General features: G+C 40.9%; 1 protein-coding gene across 1 annotated transcript in view; it reads left to right on the forward strand.

The window, feature by feature from the left end:
• The window catches only part of LTK (leukocyte receptor tyrosine kinase), a 121,808-nt gene that overhangs the window by 66,663 nt on the left and 32,719 nt on the right, over nucleotides 1-22,426 (forward strand). The window contains exons 3-10 of the mRNA XM_033061680.1: nucleotides 790-903; nucleotides 4,767-4,922; nucleotides 5,518-5,740; nucleotides 12,517-12,656; nucleotides 14,404-14,541; nucleotides 15,421-15,573; nucleotides 16,580-16,680; nucleotides 18,272-18,438. Coding sequence (XP_032917571.1) covers nucleotides 790-903; nucleotides 4,767-4,922; nucleotides 5,518-5,740; nucleotides 12,517-12,656; nucleotides 14,404-14,541; nucleotides 15,421-15,573; nucleotides 16,580-16,680; nucleotides 18,272-18,438 — 1,192 coding nt within the window. The remainder of the gene's footprint in view (nucleotides 1-789; nucleotides 904-4,766; nucleotides 4,923-5,517; nucleotides 5,741-12,516; nucleotides 12,657-14,403; nucleotides 14,542-15,420; nucleotides 15,574-16,579; nucleotides 16,681-18,271; nucleotides 18,439-22,426) is intronic.

Below are 22,426 nucleotides of genomic sequence, written 5' to 3' on the forward strand. Positions count from 1 at the left end.
TTGCACTTCCTTGGAACCCCTTGAATGACTGTCTTTAGTAACACAATGAAAGATGGAAGGATGCAGCATTTTCATGCTATGAAATATTTCACAGCATTTTACTCACTGTGTGATGCATTGCCATATATACTAAAATGAAAATTGTTACAGCAATGCAACATCAGACCAGATATTACTGAAAAACTAAATGCAATAGTGAGTGAAACGTCTGAACAAATATTTGAGTTTGAGGGGGTTTTCTTTTTATAGATACTGATGCAAGTTTCTGTAAAATTATTGTTCAAATTAGCTCTGCTGAAAATGTCTTAGATGTTATTAATGATGTGTCTGTACATCCTTTTCTCAACTGCAATTCATGTGAATAAGATTTCTGTCCCCTCTGACATGATTAGACATTTTTATATTGCTGAGCTGATAACCAAAATGGCTGAGGTTTGAAAACAATTCCTTTTGCATCTTGCTGCCTGTGGACACCTTTTGACAATAAATATGTTTGTTTTTGCCAACTTGTTTATGACTTCTAGAAAAGACCACAGATAATCTTAGACAAAAACTACTGCATGTTTAGTTTGGGACTTGTGTATTTTCACATGCACAAGTTAAATAAGTAAAATAGGAGTTGTTGGTATGAATTGTTCTGGAGACATCAGGATGGTACTGCACCAGTGCATTGCAACAAAGGTGAGAGTGATGTAGAGGGCTTTGTTATGTGTGTGCTCATGCTTCATAATATGGGAATAGAGTTCTGTTTAGCAACATCAAACACATCCCTTCTTCTTTTTGTTATAGCTGTTGTCTCCTGCTCTGGATCACATGAAGAAAACTCTTCTTCACCAAATCCAACTCAGAAGCTCTCCCTGATAAAAAACAGGATGGTTTCATTGCATCAGCCTTCTAAACCAGGTACCACAAGTCCTCTTCCTTACATCCTCCTTATTTCTCCCTGAGAATCTAGGTGTAAGATGGATGCTGGCAGTCACAAGCACTTCTTACCAGAAAGCTGTGACACTGTGTTTCTGACTGGAACTAGAGCAATGACTCAGAAAGGCCAGTGTAAACTTAAGGGAATTCCTAATTTCTGTATTAAACAAAAATAAAAAAGCCCAAACTCAAAACATAACAAGCAAACCAAACCACAAAGAACCCCAAACAACCCTCCACAAAAGAAACGTACTGCCTCCCCCCTCAATGAACAAACAAAACACCCAAACAAATGAAACAAATAAAAAAAACCCAACACAGCAGGAAAAGGGAAAAGAAAGAAAAAGGAAAGAAAAGTAAAATGATTTCCATCAGCACACTGAGATCCACCATATTTGGGGTTGGGAGTTCTTGAAATAAAAAAAATAATTAGTAGAGCTGCTTTCCCACTACTATAGAACAAACTATCTTTTTTGATACTGAGTTAAGCTTTTTTTCCCAAACAGAATTTTATTTTCAAGGCATTGTGAAAACCAAGTGAGCAGTGAGGTTTATTAACCTGTGTTCACTGCCTCTTGTCCTGTCAGTGGACACTACTGAGAATGCCTGGCTCCCTCTTCCTTCCCTCTCATCAAAGTGTTTGCACACTTTGATAAAATCCCTCTCACCATACTCTTCTACAGGCTGAACAGTCCCAGCTGTGCCAGCCTTTCCTCTTATGAAAGACTCTCCAGTCCCTTACTCATCTTTGTGGGGCTGTGCTGGAATTGTTCCTGCAGGTCTGTGGGTGTCTTGCATCGAGGAGCCTGGAGCTGGGCACAGAACTCCAGCTGTGGTCTCACCAGTGCTGGAGAGAGAGGGAGCCTCACCTCTCTTGCTCTGCTGGCCATGCTGTTCTGATGCAGCCCACAAAGCTCTTGGCTGCCTTTGCTGTAAGGGTGCACTGCTGGCTCACAGGGAGCTTGTTGCTCACCATGCTCCCAAAGTCCTTCTCTTGGGCTGCTTTCCAGCCCCCAGCACTGGTGCTGGGGTTTCACCCCGTGGTTCAGGACTCGGCTTTTTCTCCAAGGGGTTCCTGTTGTGCCAATCCCCAGCATGGCGAGGCTGCTCTGCATGGCAGCACAGCCCCGCCTGTGTCAGCTGCTCCTCTCCTTTGTGACCTCTGTGAACTTGCTGAGGGTGCACTCTGGCTCCTTCTTCAGGGTGATGATGAAGATGCTAAACAATAAAGAAAGGCCTCTGGGTGTTAGAAAAGCCACACATTCCTCCCAGGAGGTGGCAAGGTGATGTAGCCTTGCCAGAGGAATGTTTCTTACAGTAACATCTTCCAGATGGTATCTAATTCTTTAAAGTCTTTTCTGACATACCCTGGACTTTCCATAAGCTTTTTTTGATCTAATCTTTGGAGCATTTTTGGAATATCTTAAATATGTCCTTTGCTGATTGTAGTAATGCAGATATATTTCTCTATTATACTTTTTCTTTCTTTTTATTTTTCATTTTTTTACTTTCTGCTGGCTTGTACTTGAGGTTCTCCATGTTCATAAGCAAAGCTGGATATGAAACACCTGTAATGTGGTATAGTGGCACTGGAGTTCCAGCTTTCAGTGCTCTCTTTCACTGTGACCAAGAGTGTACCCAGTTCTCTTACTCTGTGATTTGTGCTAAAAACCAGCTTATTGTTGATCCATCACAATGCAACACATATCTCTTCCCAGAGAAAACACTCTTTTTTTTACTGAATGTCAAAAACTTTCCTGATCTGTTTCACACTCTTCCAGGTATTCAGATTTCTTTGGCCTCAGGTTGTGGCAGACAGACATTATAAAGTCCAGAGTGTCGGGAATTAGGTGTTTTTCAAAGGGAAAGTTGTGTTCACCTATTTCAGCTGTGAACCACCTTGTCACATGAGACACACTCATAGGATTAAGTCTGCATTGGTAGAGTCCTTGCCACTGCAAGCTGAGGTATTAGTAAGGTTTGATGAAGTGATTTTGTTATAAACAATAGTTTCAAGTAACTGTCTATTTGAAAAAGGAAGTTTTTCTTTCCTGAGCTTTCACTTGGGTCTCTTTCCGTGTTATTCTCTTGTGAGAGAAATTGCTTTCTGGGTTGTACCAGCAACTAAAAAAATTATCCGATAAAAATATTACTTATACTGACAATAAGTCAATAGATACTGAGTTAACCTGACAAATATCAATAAATTTGAAACAGCACAGCAGGTCTGGATTAGGACTCTGCTTTGTCTCACACAGCTATGGAGTTTCTGGGCTATTGAGATCTCTGAAACTGTTTTACTGGATCATCATAGCCCAGAGCTGTGCACAGACATTTTTCCCTAGATCCAACAGAGCCAGGAGAGTGGCTGGTGTCCTCATTCCTGTGTGCTGCTGGTGTCTGGCATTGCATACACACACATACACAATTTGCCAGTTCATCTACTTGTGGCTTCCATGTGAAAACAATGGGCTGAACACTGCCCAAGCCCTTCCCAAGCTGTATGCATTTGATAACCTGGGCTAAGAAGATATTTGGGTGGTTGGCCCAGGTGTCAGCTTGAAAGAGGGAAAAAACTCCAGTATGAGCAGGCCAGAAAGAGTTGGGGAGTGTCCAAAGCAAGGGAGGAGAAGTGTTTGGGTGGGAGACCAGAGCCTGTGCCAGCCCAAAGTTATGTGCAACTCTGTAACATCTGTGTTTATCTTACCCCTGCTCACTGGATGTCGTTTTATAAAAATGAAGTTAGAATTTGCTTCAATATTTAGGATTGTTGTATTCAAAAGATGCTTCTATTTCTCCTTTGTCTGAAAGTTTAGTTGAAGTATAGGCAATCTTCTGGAGACTCTTATGTTTTCATTTTTGCCCCACCTGGGCAGCTACATTTCCTTGTTATATCCCTGACCTTAATTCTGTCCTTCCTACCTGCCTGCTCTCCTCCACAGGAATAGGACTGCCATAGAGATAAATATGTGTCATTCATGTTTGCAAGGTTTGAATACCCTCTGAACATCAGGATCCTAAATATGAATGTTTTGTCTCTTAGTATTTCTTCCTTGGCCTGGGGACACTCCAGTTATTACTGTAATATTATTATTACTGCTGAAAATAAATATCATGCAAATTAATATCAGCTCTATCGGCTCCACTCCGTGTGGGAGAGCTTTGTGCAGCTAACATCCCTTCAGGGAGTTTATATTAGATTGATGAGAGAACAGTGAATTACTTCTTGTCTGGTTTATAATATGCTGATTATGAAAAATTCTGGCCAATATGATCTAGTGTTTTTAGTACTGCGAGTAAACTCTGGAGTTTGTTAAGAAGGTATTCTTATCCATCCTGCTGGAGGAAAGCAAAAGGGTTTAAAAAGATTTTTAAAAAATATATAAAGCTTGCTTGCATTGCTCGTCTGTTTTGATTAAGACCCTGTCAAGCTCTTCCTATTGCTGAGAGAGGGTTGCCCTTGGAGTATCAGTTCTTTCTGTCTGCCAAAATACTAAATCCATACAGTTTAAATATCCCTGTTGATATTATTGTCATTATTCTCATTCAGGACTTTGAGTACTTGTGGTCTAGACCTTCCACTGATATAAATCCATTTTTGATACCAGTGGGAGGAATTTGACTTACATTCTGCCAAGAATTTGCAGGTTAGATTTTCATTCTTACACGTTCTTTGACCTGCTCTGGCAGAGATTTTCTTGCTATTGCCCAAGGCAAAATTTATTTTTTCTCTTCAATTCTTCCATTTATTGGGAGATTTAACCCCCATACACTGTACATTTGGTCACTCATGTGCCCCTTGAGCCAAGATAAGCCTCACTGAAACCTTTGGTTTCTCACAACAGAAGTCTCTTGTATCATCGGCTCAAGTTGTTCCTGGGTGACATCCACAGACAGTTTTGGAAAACCAGACTGGGTGTTATCTTCCATTGGTGTCCTGGCGTCCCAGGAGAGGCAGCAGATGCTTCTGGAGAACAGTTCCTCCCATGGAGATGCTGCAGGTAGGCATAGCTGCAGTTCCCCTGGAGTGGACCCTGCTTTCACCCAGCTCTGGCTGCAGCAGGTCCCTGAAAGTGCCACCATGTGCTGGTTACGGTGCAGAGCTCCCAAAGGCACAGCCAGAGCCCAAGAGCCAGGGACAACCATGCAATTCAAGTGTGCTGCTTTGGTGTGTGTGGATGTATCCTCTAAACAGCCAGCCCCTTTACATATTCATTTTCTATCTCCCCAGTTTGGGATAAGCTACTTTTACTTACAGAGACTTGATTTTTCTTGGGAAACTCAGTCCTATACAGGCCAAAGCTGGCTCCACATGTCTGCTGTCTGACTGGCAAAGTCTTTGGCTTTTGTTGTGTTGGACATGTCTTTATGCTTTTTTTGGTTTCTTCTCTTCTCATTTCTTCTATCATTTCTTTACTTAAACCCTTAATTTTTATTTTATTCTCCCTCTCTAATTTTTTTTTGTTTTTGTGCATAGTTCTTCATTTATTCTCATGACTCCTTTCTTCAAACTCCTTCTCCATTTTCTTCTTATTATCTCTCTTCCATCCATGCTGTGTGTCTCTTGTTTTGTTGTGGTTTTCTTTCTCTTCACAGGGGACATTTTCCTCCTGAACACCAGTAGACTCCCAGATAGATGTGAGTTCAGCCTGCAAAGCCCCATCCTGCCTGGGAGCTTGGATTCTTGCTTTCTGGAAGTGGCCATATGTTCACAGGATGCTGTTCCTCTCCTCCAGAGATTCACAGTTGAAATCAAATATGTGGAGACAAACAAAAATACAATAACTTATCTGAGAGCTGGCCATGAGGAGAATGCCAGGTAAGACAATCAATTTTCAACTGCTAAGCCTTTGAATTTCAAGGTAGAGTGGAGTTCCTCAGGCTGCTCTTTATAAGAGTCTTTTGCCTTCTTGAGATCCCTGCAGAAAATACAGCAGAAAATAAAGGTGTGACTATCAGGACTGAAGCACACAGCCTCCTGACAGACACAGGTTTTATGTGTCTCCTTGGAAAAGAACACACTAGCTTATATCTCACTCTTCCCTCATGTTTAGAAGGGTCAAGAGTGATTCATTTTTTCACTAATTCTAGGACTGCAGCTGTAAAATACATTCAGTCCAAAAACTGCCTTGGTAACATGACTGATATGCCTGGATATCTATGGATCCAGTGGGTCCTATCAATGCTACAAGGGTCACAGTTCTCATTTTGAGGTGGGGTTAATTTTACATCTTTAATAGTTTCCTCCTTTGTAGTAGGTTCAGGAGCATCCACTTCTCCATTTGTTGAGTTGAGGGAGGGAAAAAACTGAGATAAGAAGAGGTGAAGGAAAACAAATGAAGGTGTAACAACCCCAGATCTTGTCCTGTATTCCCTTTGATCCTGCCAACGTTTTACTTTTTCATTCTTGTGTATTGCAGAATGCAGTAAGGAAGAGAAATGGGTAAAGGGAACAAATCACAATGGAAAAGAAAGAGAAAAATCCACATGTTGTCTGATTTTGCCATTTTCCATGTGCTTGTTTTTCCTTTGCTGCAGTCCAGCTTGTAAGAACCTGGGTTAGACACATAACAGAGTTTTTTATTTCCATCACCTGACTGACTCCCACGGAGAACTTAAGCAATAGATCCCAGTTCTTGTTTTCTTTGAATTCTTTGGCACTCCCCAGGCTGCCATGGAGATCTGTAGCGAGGAGTCCCTGTCAGCCAAAGACAGCAGAGTTTGACTAAAAAAACTATTTTTTTTTTTCCTTTCAGATCTCTCTCTCATTTTCAGCTGTTGCTCAGTTCCTTCCTGGCTATTCCTTCCCCATCTTCTTTCCAATTTCACTGCGAATCTGTTGCATTTTCTGGGATTAATTTCTAATATCCTTTTTTTACCTACTCAAAGCTGCCCTTGCTGTTTTTTGACAGGCCTCTGCAGCTGCAGCTCCATTCCAATATGTAAACTCATAAAATATCCTTTTGTTACACCTTACTGGCTTTTCCTAATCACTGCAGCAGTTCTGGAATGGATCATAGCTGTTGTCTAGCAGCTTATTTCAAAACAATTCTATGTGAAGTCAAGATCATCATATCTAAAAGTGATGGCATGTAGATTTATTAGAATGTGGTACATGCACTGATAAAACTTTTTCTTATTGAATGAAATGAAGCACTGGGAAGCTCAGAGAGTTTACTCTTAAGACTTTGAACAGGGGAGGAAACCAAGTCGTTGGAAATCAAGGTAGAAAGGAGGATAGAAAGGAGAGAAAATAAAGTTAGGAACCATCAAATATCCTTCCTTTCCCCCCTCATTACAGGGAAACTTTTAAATCTCTGTACAATTAAAAAAAAAATCTGACCATGCAAGCAGAACAGAATTTATTTCTAACACAGTGATTTACCTGCTTCTTCCTAGGCAGTTAGCCTGAAATGAACATTCTCTCCATGATTAAGATTTTAACAACATTGATTGTTAAGGAGAGACCACCTTGAAGTGTTCCCACTTTACAGGGACTTTCCACAGGGAGTAGGAGTTCTACAAGCTTTTCTGTCTTAACCAAACACTGCTGCACAATTTAGAGCAGAACAAGGAGGACAGTGAGCAGATGACTTCTAGATAGATGCCTATGTACACTACCTAGTGCAACCCATGAAAATTACTACCAAGAGATTGTCTTCAGATCAAAGTAGAAATTTGGACATATTAAAAAGGCTGGGTGGCACTTTTTTCAGATAATCAGACACTCCAGGAAATCCTGCTTCAGTCCCTTTTGTCACCTCTCCATTCCATGACCAAGCTATACTTCATCAGAAACTTCAGCTGCACCAGATTGTTTCAGTGAACTCTCCTCTTTCTGGACCTAGAAATATTCTCCTGATTGTGCTTTCTCCATCAGGACCCATCAGCTACACAGTTCCCAAAAGCTTAGCTATATATCACATGTAAGAGAAAATTCTGTCCTGTTCACCTCACTAACTAGTAGGATTCATCATTGAATTGGTAGTATTGAAGCTGCCATTACTTTTTCTTATATAAACCTTAATGAAAGAAAAAATAAACAGATGGACTTTTGGTACCATGTTCTCTGAAAAAGTAGGGCAAAGTCACAAAGTCATGACATTTATTTCAAAATACCACATCTATAAATCATAGGTATTCTGAGTTATTGCCATTAGAAGGAGAACTGCTAAGGGAGTGAGGTGTTTGAGATTCTAGGTGTTTACAAAAAAATTATAAATTTTTATTTCTTATTATGTCAATAAAGCTCAAACATCAGGAGCCTGTAGCCTTGCCTGCAAGGCCAAGACTTCTTTGTCTGGCACTTAATTCAGAAAACCATTTTCACACTCTCAGGGTTATGGTTATGGTGCTTATTCAGGTCACATCTAATAAATTTTTTTACTTTTTTAACAAACTTTTTTTTCTTCTATGGTTTTTACTATTTTGCGTATGCCTTCTTTTCATCTTTCTCATACAGATCCAGAATCAGCCACAGATGAAAATTCTTGAGTCCTGTGTAGTTTTGACTGTTTTCACATGTTTGCGTTTGCTGTGGACCACAATTATTTCAGGGCTCTCAGCCAAAACTGTTTCCGTAAGAAGCTAGTTTCTTTCAACTCTAAGTATTCATACTTCACTGAAAATAAAGCAGCATTTGAGGCAGGGATAATATTTTCACTTTCTATAGCTGATTTTGCTTTCTTGCTGATTTGTTCAGTTTTCATTGTGGAATGGCTATGATAGTCTTGGTAGAGCAGAAAACAAAAAGTTCATGGCCATGTGCACACATGGATTTTCAGTTAGGCAACCTCACAAAACTGTTTATTGCTTAGCTTTTTGTGTGTCCCCCCCTTTTTTGGAGGGGTGGTGGTGATAAAGTGTTCCACCATCTTCTGAGACACTTGAAAAACCTTGCCATCTTTGACACTTCTATTCTACTAATGTGGTTGTTTTTATCCACAAAAGTTATTTAACTTCTACTGTGCAGATGACAAGGGAATAGTCTGGTCAGTGTTCTCAGATAATGTCTAAATGCATACTGACAATAATGAGCAGAGCCATTTTGATTAAAAAATGTATCTAGCAAGTGTGAAACTGTCCAGTTGCTATATAAGACTATGAATTTTGAACACTAAGCTGGGAGTACGATTCAGTTAGTGCCTCTTGTGCCTCTCTTGAAATTGCACCCAAAAATATACTGTGTCAAAGAATAACCTCTAAGAGTTTGGTGAAGGCAGGAGTGGTAGGCATGTATTTTGCTCTATTTTCTTTTAAGTCAGTAGTTAGCACTGGATGTTTGTGAGGACTTGCAGACAATAGTTTTCTGTGTGTATAAAAGTAATGTAAAACTTCTAATTTTTATGTTCACTAATTGAGTTTAGAAGCATACAGCATACACAGCTTTGTGTGAGAACCCATGCAGTGGGTCCCCCTAATTTAGAAAATGCTTCAGCTTTCATGTTCTGCTTTATTGCATTTTTCTGTCCTAATGAAGAAATGGTTATTCTTTACATAAAATCTTTCCTAAACTTACCCGTTTGTTGGATATGAAAAATCACATCATAGAAAGGATTGCTAAGAAGAGGGTGGAAAACATCTGTTCAGCAAAAAGATTGAGAGGCTTATGAAAACCCGAAGTGAACACTGCAAAAGAAAGTTTGGAATTAAAAGTTTTCTGGGTGAATCTTGAATTCTCTTGCCTTAAGCATTAGATAGCCTACAGCTCCAAACTTTCTGTCCATGCAAATTTCTCAAAATTATGTCAGACCCTGATAGTTCTTCCATGCACACAGATGAATTTTAACATCTCTTTTTAGAAGAGTAATATTGCCTCAATACTTGAGATCCGGTTTGACATAAAATCAATAGTAAAGTTATTGCCAAGCTTGGCTTATTTGGAAGCCTGCTGCAATGATCCATCTTCTGCTGGATCAACAATGGGCTTCATTCCTGATTCCATTAAAAAAATTACATTGGCTCTGACTAGCTTCTGTTTCAGTGGTGAGACAAGCAAAGGAGGTGTAATTATTAACAGCATTAGAAGTCTTGCTGCAGTTGGACCTAGGGGGCAAGGCTTTCTCTGAAAGGGAATACCTTGATGATGAAGAGACTTCTTACACAAAAGCACTCTAAGTGATGCAAGCCACTTGTCATTAGACAGCTTTCTCTGCAGGGTTATAAATGGAGAAAATGCCAGTACCAGAGATATTTCAGTGCAGAACTGGGTTGTTTTGTGAGACCTCAGTGCTCTGACTCAGAACAGTTGCCAATTCACAAAAGTAGTGGCTTAAGATGATGGCCTTGTTCTTCTACCAGATACTGCAGCTCTCCCAGCAGAGATGGCAGAATGGACAGTGTGTCTTCCTAACCCATGGCATTTCAGAGCTTGGTTTATTGACTTAGATGATTAGTAGTTTTATATTGATATACCGGTCTATAAACAGCAAGTTCCAAAGTGTCTGGCTCATAAAGCAGATAGGATTAAGGTGCAGCAGCTGAACTAGTCATTGTTTTCAGCTGTGGGGCTCTTCAGTTCTACTGCTAAATGTACCACTGGCTGTGAATCAGAGGCTCTGTGCCACAGGTTCCTGCACTCAGTGTTGAGTTAACACTGGCAATACTGTGATGTCTCAGCTGGAGGGTGAGTTGTAACTTGGCAGAGGTACTAGAACTCTGCCTCAGTGCTTGACAGGTCTAGTATGCCTAATAGCTAAATTCAAAAGATTTAAAGATTGTCCTTACCTTCATTGGCTCATTGAACCAATCTGATTATGGCCCATTCATTCTTGGGGTCAACAGGATGCAATGGAGTGATGAACAAAGCTGTGTCATGTAGCAGAAGTGACTCAGTTCTGGGTCAGAGCTGGATGGTCTTGGATGTTGTCCCACAGTGTGGCAGGGGAGATATATTTATAAGAATATTTATGAGACATATTTATAGGTGCTGGATGTTCCTGAAGCTGCACTGTAATGCAAAATGAAAGCAACACAGTTGTTCTAGCATGTTGGGAAGTGGAGATGGTGCTGTTGCAATTCAGGGCTTTCTGAAGATTAATTAAATTATAATGAACTACTGAATGCATTATGATGGGACAGGAAATAGAGGAAATAAGGTCATCTTTGTAAGAGGAGCTCAGTTTCATATAAGTTCAGGATATCTGTGGGTATTTATGAGTGTGTACAATTGTGAAAGTGAAAGGTAGGTGGATGCCATAGAAGGGATAGTAAAAAATTGTCCAGACAAAGTTATATAATTGGCTTGTGGAGGGAAGAATGTGAGAGAAGGTGATAAAAAATTTAAGTTGCTTTGGATTGTTTTGCAAGCTGCAAATACAGTTCTGTGATTTTTATATTGCGTTCAGAGGAGATGTGTTTGTAATCTGGGTGCTGTCTTGTAAGGTGTTTCTGGTGCAGGACAAAGGCTGCCTGACCACTTCATGGCAGCTGAAGGCATTTCCTAAATTAAAAAAGTAATACTAGGAGCAGAGCTGATCTACATGTCTTAACACTGTGGCCTCGCCTTCTTATTACTCCATTGGCACTGGCTTAGGTCACTTGTCCAGAGTGGCCCCAGTAACATCAGCAGCAGTGTGTAGAATGTACATAAAATTATCTGTCTGGTACTATTTTCAGAAAGGCACTTAGAGCAAGGATTCCTTTCTCACTAGCCTTGCTCCAATCCATTCACAAAATAATAACACGTATATTTAACTGTATTTTGCTGTCTTGTTAATAAAAGATATAAGAATAGGTTTTGGAAACAAAAATAAAATAAAAATAATTTTAAGAATTCTGCTTTAGTTTTTAAATGACACCTGGATACCTTGACTTCTATCAGACTTAATCTGAGTGAGGTACCCCAAAAATTCCCTTTTGGTATTGCTCTCTAGCTTTTGATGCCTGACAACCATCTTTAAAATTAGGGTGTACTTGTCTTTCTCCAAACTGCTTTTCAGAAGTGCTGCACAATTGAGAAACCTTTCCAGTCTAGATTTGCAGGTTATGGTATTTGCTCCATAATGAAATGTAAATGGCACAAGTAATCTGCATTTCCTGGAACAGCATTTCACTTCTATCCCTTGCTTTGTGGGTGCACTGTAGTTTGCTAAGGTGGAAAGTCAGCTAGACAACACACACATAAAGGTTTTCATTCTTGACACAACCAAGAAACATTCAGGGTCAGACATTTACTTCCAGAACACACAATGTCAGTGTTGGCTTGAGGAATGCAGAGACTTGAGCAGCTGCTTTAGATGTGTACTTTCAAGAGCAAACAGAACACAACCATGTATGTGGAAAACACATATTGGGGTAGCATGTCCAAAACTGGTGATAATTTAAGATCTTTTTAAGGATCATTGGGAATGGCTGGATCTCTTCATCAGTAGCAATAAGCTCTGCAGCAAAGATAACCTTACATGAGCTTGCAAGGCTGATCATCACTCGTTTTATATTAACACCCATTTGTTGTCTTGCTATTTGCATCCACTGATCCATTTCCCACATGGATACTATTACCACTGTTTAGTACAGTGCAGAATCTTAATGCTGGAGACTCCATGGATTCCAACATGCTGTGTGTATGTCTGAAAACATTCTGTTGTCCTCTAGGATGAAATGGAAATACCTGGTGGCCCAGATTGGACGAATAGAAAGACCTTTCAAAATCACCCTGGTGTATTCAAGCTGTGGAGCACAGGAGGCTGGAGTACTGGCAGTGGGCTCCTTGCAGCTCAGGAACTGCTTTCATGGTATGCTGCAACACAGACAGGTTTGGAATGACCAAATGCATCCTCACCAAAATGGATGAGGATGATGAGGGATAGGATAGGATTTAGAAGAAAGATTATTAACTCAGAATCATAGAACTAATTTAAGTGATCCTCTCTGCTTTTCAGCTTTGCTTTGGTTGATCTTTGTATGGGAAAAAAGTCCAAAACCAACCGGACTTATGCTTGAATTCAACAACAAGGGTGAAAAAAGTCTTTACCAAGATTATTTTAGCATTTAGTATTCTTTATCTTAAATAATCAAGAACAACAGTCTACCCTATGTAATCAAAGCCTTTTCCATACTTGAGCTTTATGTAACAAATTTATGAAGAAAATAAACATTTATCTGCCCCCAAAGGGATCTGTTTGCTACTGCCAGGCTGAGAATTTCTATGTAAAATGAAAATAATCAGAATGTAACTATTTTCTCTAAAGTACTGAGTGCTCAGCTAAGACCTCAGTTTTACCTGAAGCTTACAGTTTTGTTCTGAATGTCAAGCAAATGATCCTCAGAGGCAGTACAGAACCTTGCTAATGTCATTTAGGCTTCTTGGAAGTGCAAGAGTCTGTCAGCACAGGCAATCTTCAGGTTGGGGACATAATTATCTTCAGTTCCTGAATCTCATTAATTAATATAATGTTATTGTTTCCATTTTGCAGACTCTGTAGAAATAGCTTGGAATGTAATGTAAAAAGAAAACACTATTGTGAGCATGGTTTTGATCATATTAGAGATTTAATTGTAGTCATTATTCTTTTAATTTAACATACTGTATTTTTAATGTAATATTTTTCTGACAGTCCTAGAGTTTTGAGGGGATGCACACAGCCTGAAGCACTGGGCTCTCAGTGTCTACATAACCTGGTGCATGTACCTGGCACAAAACAGTGTAATGAAGAAATACTATTTCAGAATGTGCACCTAGCTAGCTGCAGAGGTGTTCTTCTCACTTTCTCCTGCAATTGATTCCCTAAATTTCACATTTTTTCCAGAGTAGTAACAATCCCAATGGAACTTCTGTGCAAAGCTTTGCTAAAGGGCAGCAGGTCCATAGCAGGCCTGGGCACCAATGCATCCATGGGACAGCCTGGGTGCTTTTGGGAAACATCAGAATTAAACATCATGTTCAGCCTGGCAGATGGGTACCTGTGCAGTCAGTCAAATGCTCCCAGACTAGAACTGACTAAACTAGTTAGGGTGCATGAGTAAAATTCATGTACAGCAAACTTGCAGGGGAAGCAGCTACCTCATGGGATGGATGCCAACAGCTGGAAGCTGGCACAGAAATGAGTCAGCAGCCCAAGTGCTGGTTCAACTTGAGCTAAACAGGGCATAGCAGTGTGTCTGTCAGGGCTACAGATAAATGGGTGTTCCTGCCCCCAGCAGCAGGGTGCCATGCAGCATGCCACAGCTGCCTGGCAGGCGCACAGTCATGTGTGCAGAGCTGAGGAGCACATCACGGTAGGAAACTGCAAGGCCCTTCATTAAAAAAACCCAGAAATTATCTAAAGATAGCACAAACATGGCAAAAGCTGTACATGAGAAAGAAAAGGGCAATAAATTTGGTTCAGGAATCTCATGCTGGATAGAAACCTACATGAAAAAGATAGAGATTTATCAAACAAAGGACAAGGTCCTACATGTGAAAACTAATACACATGAAGGGTCACATACAACCGTCAACTCACCTCTAGATTCAGTTATCTTTTGGTTTTCCCCCCTTAGATAAAGAAAATCAAGATCTTTTTATATATGACAAAGGCTCAACCTTTCCCTGCATTCATGGAGGCTGTGTCAGCCACCTACAGATCTGTGAGTTCATCAGTGATTGCCCTACCAAGGGAGGAGAAGGAATGAGGTGTGGTGAGTATGTGGCATGACATTTTGTGGGAACCTTCATTCTATTAGAAGAAATAATTTAGAATAAAAATAAGTTAAATTGATTCCATCTTCAAATTAATTCATTATTTTACCTTTAAATTAATTTGGCCCATTTATGTTAATTGAGTACCAAGATTCTCTTTGAAAATTCACCCTATATACAATAATTTTTTTTTTTTTACTTGCTTTGGTTTCTTAACTATTGCAGTAAGGAGCTCAATGACCTTACCTTTACAGTTATTGCTACTTCAGAGAAAGGCAAAACCTTATTTACATGTCTGCAGCTGGTTGAGAATTTCTTTCTGGACCCAAGATCTAAATCTTTCCTTCAGGGAAAGCTGTTAAACATCTTTCCATTCTTAGTCACCAACAGTATCATAAATCTGTCCTTCCAAGATCCCAGTTCAGAGTTCTTGCACATCAGGACAGAGAAATTCCCTAACATTATATGTGGTGCTGAGATGCAATGTTTGTTTAGTTACAAGTACAGCAGTGGAAATTTAAAATAATCTGTTGATTTGCCTTCCTTTAAGTGGACAAATCTTTGTGATGCCTGCAATTTCATACATAGCAAGACGTTTACAAATATCTGGCAGTGATTTGCCATTCCTGAGATTACAGGGTCTGCAGTTTTGCCCAGTATTTAGAGTATTTAGTACAAAATAGTCTCAAAGTTCCAGAAACAAAGTGTTGGCTTTCTAATGGTGACTCTGGAAATACAGAGATGAGACCAATTTTGACAGTGTAGCATAGTTTGGCTAACTTGGGCAACCACAATGGATTTACACTTTTGTAATTGCTTGTGTTCTTCCATAATCAAGTTGCTCCTATTTTCCTACTTTTTCTTGTTCTCGGTTCTAGACAGTCTCCCAGAGGGTTCACACTGCTCTTTTGAAGAAGGTCTGTGTGGCTGGACACTGAATGGAACTGCAGCATCTCCTTGGTCTATTCGGGGCTTTTCTGAAACAATTCAAGAGGACTCATTTGTAGGGTCTACTTTGCAAGCCACTGGTGGTAGGTTCTTCATTGTTCTCTCTTCCACTCTCTGTGCATGCACGTACACAATAGTCTTGAACTTAAGTCTATGTAAATTGGTTAAAAAATTTTGGCATCATTGCCAGGTGAACTGCAGCATCTGTATTATCTATAGCAACTTCAAATGTAGCTAAAATTAACTTTCAAACATGCCTCAAAACTTTATACTAAACAAGTTATGCAAAAAAGTAAACACAAAACTCTCATAGACAAGGATTCTCCTTCACCTATAAAAAAATCATATAATGTATACTTCTTCCCTCCTCCTTCCTCTTGTGAGCTATGCAGTTGCAGAGTACTTCAGCAGCAATATGATAACTGCTGCATCACAAGGTAAAAATTGCCCAACAGAACTAGGCAGCTTTGAAAACAAATTTTTTTAAGACCCTTGACAGACTCTAGTGGGTTAGGAAGAACATCACATAGGAGAATACCCCAAGTGACCCTACACATTCTGTGCCATAAAATGCCGCAATAAAAAGAGTCAACTCGCAGAACTGTCAACTTGCTAGGGAAGAAGGGAGGAGGCCAGGCTCTCACCTGTTCGGGCTGAAAGTCAGAAGTGTTAGCACACATGAGTCTTGCCTCACAGTTCCCAGCCAAAATGAAGGGTTTCCATACAAGCATCATGTTTGTCTCCTGAGAGCCTTGTGTAAGCTCTCCCTGGAAACAAAGACTGCAAGCAAACTCTTCCAGCCCAGCGTTTGTCTCAGCAGGAGTCATTGATGCTAATGGTATGGGAAGATCTTGAGTGGTGTCTGAGGTTTATCCACTCACATTCCAAGAAAGGGTTTGGGATGTTGACTTTTGTGCTGCTGAAATCTGCCATGTTTACTATAACCTCACCAACAGACTTGCACTCAAGCCATGCTTACACCTGCATATGCCTACGTACCTACAGTAATATTAATGATGTTAAATTGCTTCAAGTGATTACACAAAAGAGCAAGAGATCATTTTGTCTTTTTCACTTTTGTGTTCACAGGGCACTTCCTCTACCTGCGAGCAGCCAGCACTCAGACAAGTGGTGTGGCCAAGGCTTACAGTAGCAGCTTGCCAGCCAGTCTTGCCACTGAGGGCTACCAGGTGTGTCACTCTGTCTTAGCACCTTTGTGGAGTAAATCATCAGGCTGTAGGCACTGTTTGCACAATTAGCCTGTTCTCCTGTCCCTCTGCACACTCTACACAACTCCAGCAAGAGGAAGAGCAGGCTATACTGCCTAGCTGGCTACTTGTTCAGAACTGGAAAGGAGATGTAAGGTGCATCCCCAGTAAGTGAAGGCAGAAGCCCAAAATCAGCTACTCACTGTGGAAAACTTCCCAGCTGTACTAACTGTGCCAGTTAGGAAGAGTTACTGCTCTGAGAGGTGCCCAACAGCTAAATTGTGTGAGGCAGCCAGGGTTTGTAGAAAAGCAAGCTGTCTGCCAGGGCCATTGAGTTTTAGTATATCTGCTGCTGAGATTTTTCTTCATCAATTCTGCAATACTTGTGTAGGAGTTAATAAACTTGATTGTTTCACTGAGAACAGGAGTGTGAAGTAAGAAAGCATTAGATTTTCCAGAAATAGATGAATATAATAAACTTCTGATCACATTGTGCAGGAATTTCAAAAGGTTAATGCAACTGGCCTTGATAAAATCACACAACTTGCCTTGCAGCTCTGAGATGCTGGAATAAAAAGTATTAAATAAAATTGCAGTCATAACACTTAGGAAAATTAAGCTGCAAGTTTAAGCTAGAGTCCAGTCTTGCTAGGGGAGAAAGAGAAAGCTTTGATGCCTCCTAATTAGAGCTGGGAAAATAAATACAGTTGTGGTGCCAGAAAGTTTACTATGGTATTTACATTTACTTATAAATCCAGGTAAAATTTGCTGGGTACAAAATAAACAACAAAATAAAATGTGATTTGAGATAGGTTCACAAAACTGGGAGAGGAGAAGCAGTAGCTGTTGGTTATTTTGTAGAGGCTACAGAAGATCTGGATCCATTCTCTCCTCCACTGGCAAGGATTTGAGGCCACATTGCAGGATCAAGGAACTTCTGTGGTTGTTCTTTGCAGAACACGTGTGTGCTCCTTTCCTGTTGGTACTGGAGCTCTCTGTAACATAAAGGGAGCTGAATATTTGAAGCAGTGGTGGAAATGGCAAATTTCTCTTGCTCTTGGCAAAATGGAAGTGGTTGCTCCAAAGAAAAAGGAATAAGTCCTGGTTCAAAACATTCTTTGGACTGGTGATTTTGTTGTTCACTTGTCTTAGGGGTGCTACAGCTCAGGTGGTGCCTGTGAATTGGAGAAGGTAGATGGACTGAGGTTTCCTGCCTCTGGAGACAGTCTTTGTTTCAAAGGTATTCAGGGCAGGATAGCTCTCCCCTCAGAGAAGGCAACAAAAGGGAACCAATCCTCTCACCCAGCTGGTGTCAGAAACTGTGGATAGTGTCATCATGCCTGAAAAGCAGCTGCCCAACAGCAGTGTCAGCTTGGGTCCTCCCTGAGAAAATTCTGTGCTAGCAATGGTGCCGAGTCAAAATCAGTGAGTGGGGGCTTGGTGACTTCTGTTATTAAGGAGTTTGATCCAGACTCAGAGGTTTGGTGTCTCAAATTCCCAGGGAGGGGGGAAGTGACTGCCTCACCCTTTTGTCACAGATTACCATTCTTTTCCTCTTCTTCCTCTGTTGCAGATTCAATTTTCAGTGCATGTTTTTGGTAGCTACAATGGTACAGTCTCCTTCTCTCTCAGGGAAGAGATGAAGGGAGCTCCAACCACCTTGCCAATGTGGGAAAGGGCAGGGAGCTGGAGTGACCACTGGTTTCTCATCACCTTACCAATGCCAGTGCTTCAGAACCGGTAAGAGCTCCACTGTCAGCAGCCAGGGTTATCTCCAGAGATTTAGCAAATTGTTACTATCTTTATTGTGAAGTGCCACTTTCATTCCTGTCTTCTTTCAGGGCCGCTCTGCTTGCTCAGGAAGTATTCTGTCCTAAGTGCATATCTTCATGCACATGCACAGCTTAGCTCAACACAAGCTCACACCATGTGACTGCACTTCTGTGCAGCTTCAAACAGTACTTAGGGCTTGGGAACAGCAAGCATCTGTACTAAAATCCTTTCAGCAATCTGAGCAAGCCAGGGGCAAAGTGCTCCCAGCAGGGAAACAGCTGCATTAGCATAGCTGCACTCCATATTCCCACAGTAAAAAATACTCAGGTGGTGATTCAAAGGGGTGGTAATCCCACAGTTTAGCCAATACACCTGTCCAGTTTAGGATCTGTATCAGTGCAGCCTGGGCAGCTGGAGATCCTTCGTTGCCACATTATTGATGGAATGATTTCAGAAAAAGACTGTTGCCCAAATGAGCCTTGCACCAAATTTTCGTGGGTTTAGGTGTGGAAATACAGTGCAACATTGGTTTTCAAATGAAGATAAATATTGAAGATTTAAGGAATTTCAGTGGAATCAAATTTTATTCAGGCATTTCTCCTCCCCCACTTAGTGTCACTCAATCTCAACCCATGTTGCTGGTGTTGGTAGTGGGTTATTTTGACAAGATAACATTTCTTTAAATTTCTCCAATCTGTTTTTGTTTTTTTGCATATCCCTGAGGAGGGTCTGTTTCACATGAAAATTAAGAAAAAACCCTCCAAGTCTATAGAGTGAATATTATAAATGTTGCTCTGCCCTCTTTGTAGTTTAATTTCCTGTTTATTTTTGGTCTCAGTATTATCACATGTCCACCTACACACCTTTGCCATGAATGATTCCTTTAGGGTAGGATTGGTCTGCCTCCTAGCACTGTATTTAAAGTTCTTGCCTGACACAATCTGAAACCCTGTGGATTAGCATCTGTTTAATTATGGATATGTAAAGCATGGCCAGTGAATCAGTGCAGAATAGCTCTTTTCTCTGGGCACTCTACTGTGGACCAGTCTGCAGCAGAGACCAAGGGGTTCTTCAGAGATATTTAAGATCTTCTGCCTCCTCTGATATACAGTCCCTTATGCTTGTTCCCTGAAGCCTCCAATTTCTGTATTGGCCCTTAATTCTGAAGCAAAATGGATTGTATGTGGCAGGAGGGAATGGGCAGCAAGACACCTTATTTGGGCCATAGCCAGAATGCCAGGAAAAAAAATTATATTCAAATGTTCAAATTCTGTAATGTTTGAAAAAGTTGACCACCAAGGCAAAATGAAAGATGTAGGTGGTCATGCATGTGTTTATTACAGTCTGCTTCAAGTAGTTCTATCTTGTTTTACTTCATATAACCTTTTTGTATGACATTTTCAAATTTAGAACTGACTGGCACAGCAGTGACGATCACTGTGGGTAAGGATGGAGCTGTTCAGTCTAGAAGGCAAATCTGTACCACCTGTGCTAGCCAGGTGACTGACAGAAGCAATAAGTTGCCATTTGCTACACAGATCTATAACAGACACAGAACAAGCACACAGTTTGCTAGGTGCTGCTGTTTCCCCAAGGGAGGAAACCCTGGTCTTTGTGCTCCCAGGGCACAGGCTCCATACCAGTCCTCTTATTTCCATGCTCTGCTCCTGCTGTCCTGTCTTACCTGCTTCTGTGGGCGCTTGGTGACTTTCCTCCTTGTTTTCATATACTTGGTCTCTCTTTCTTTTGCTTCACCCTCCCACTTGGGAACCCATTTTATCTGTCTCGTGCCTCTGGGTGTAATTTCCCTTTCTGAACTCCTCCCTGCTTCTTGTTTCCATCACTCTTCCAGCAGCTGCTGTCTCTGTGTGTTGTTTTGGCTTTTTTATTATCAAATCTGAATCTCTTCACTGCACTTCCCTTCTCCTCCTAGCTATCTCTAGTGTGCTTTCATTTCAATGATCCCAGACCTACAGTAAAGGTTTATGCCCAGTATTCCTGTTTGACTGGCCATTTAATTCTCTCTGTAGATCTTGGCCCAAACCCCCTGCACACCAAGTCGAAGCCTCTCTGCTGTAAAATTCCCAGGGAGTCCCAGCCTCTCTCCAGGATGACACCTTGTTCACTCCAGATTCAGTTCAGGCAGCTTTTTTTTCCCTCCTGTTTGGCCAGAATGAGCAACAGAAAGAAAGGCTGGGGAATAAAATGTCTATCCATTAATTTGGAAGGGCAGTTTTCACCTCATGTAGGTGAAACAGGACTTGACATGGTTCATAATAGCACTGCATGGAAAGTGCCTGAGACTTTGAGATATCCAGGAAAAAGGAAAATGCAGGATTAAAAAAAAAAAAAAAAGACCAGGAAATGTCAGGGATTTAAAAATTGAGAAAGTATTTTCTTAAAATTTTAATTGATTCTCATTCACATGAAAAAAAACAACATCATGTCTGCCATGTGACTCTCTTCCTCACTAATTTCAGACCCCACTTCCAATACCTAATAGCACAGAGTGCTTAAAAAATACCAGCATTTTTGAGCATGGTCAGAATCATGAATCCATGCATTGCCTCATCCTATGCACTCAAAAAATGTTTTGACTGCTGGAAAAGTCATATCAAATCAACCAAAATAGAAAAGTTCAGCCTGAATTGCTTTAATGTTGATGGAGTTGAAAACAACTGTAAACAGAGGTGTGTGATGAACATTGCTGGACAATTTTAAGACAATTTGGTATAAAACTTCATGAATTATTGTGTATATTTATAGGTGTTGTCAGCTTTCCTTGGTAATACAAGCTCTATCTATGCTATACTTAACAGTAGTTTTTTAGTGGAAATTTTGAGCAAATCCCAAATCCTCGGGAAACTTCTGTCCTTCTCTTGCTATAGGAAAGTGCTGTACTTTCCTCTGGTTCCTTAAGGGCATGGTAGGCAGTAGTAAAGTGGGTAGGAGGGGACAGATCACACAGGGAAGAAGAATAGGCATGAGTTGAAACACAAGAAGTTGCAGGCCATGAACAGCTTGATGGGGCCAGAAGTAGAAAAGCCTTAGCAAAAACCAAGAGGCCACTAAGGTTCTATTCATGTAGTTATTCTCAAGACCTTCATAAAATGAATTTATTTCTTAGGACAGAAGGAAGACACAGTTTGCTGATCAGCCTCCCAGTTGGGCATCTAGCTACTTTGAAAAACTGCTTCTGGTGATTGGCTGGCAAATTCACTTACTTGGTTCACACACACAAAGAAAAATAATGCTATCAGGAGAAAACCAATCAGGCAGAAGACCAGGCAACAGAGAGCTGGAGAATGTAATTTGTTGGAGTCAACAAAATGAGATCAATGAACAGGAACACTGGAAACCCCTCTGGCTAACACAGCTCTGAGTTCAAAAGGCAAATTCCTCCCCTTTCTCTGAAGAGGAAGGGGAGGCATACAGAGCCTAGAGGTTATGAAATGTCAGTTCTCGTGCACTGAGGGTGGAGAGGTCATTCCTCAAGGTCCCCCTTGTTCTGGGCTGGAGCAGAAGCCTACCTTGTAGTGCAGTGCAAGGGACCCCTGTCTGCTCTGTCTCCCTGGACCAGACACAGCAGATGGACCTGACCAAGGCTATAACGCCATGTGAGTGCCTAAGTAAGGGTAGGGTGTGGTGCTGTGTCTGTGCCTGTGGGTCTTGTAAGTGCCCTGGTTCTGGGCTAAGGGTGCTCTGACTCTTTCCCATGAGATAGATGGGGAATTATAGTCATTTGTCGGTGGATTTATACGACTCTTGCTAAGCTTGCTATTGAAGGGGAGGGTTTCTGTAGGAAGGAGATCTAATGAAAAATTCCCCCACTAACATCAAGGCTAAGAGGTCATTTAACAGACCCTTGATTTGCATTTGCTGCACTTACTCCCAGAGTGCTTAGATTCTGAAGGTGTGGATGCTTACATTTAAGCACAAGGGGTCATTCTTGAGT

Source organism: Catharus ustulatus, chromosome 6, assembly GCF_009819885.2.
Source record: "Catharus ustulatus isolate bCatUst1 chromosome 6, bCatUst1.pri.v2, whole genome shotgun sequence".
Taxonomy (NCBI): Eukaryota; Metazoa; Chordata; class Aves; order Passeriformes; family Turdidae; genus Catharus; species Catharus ustulatus.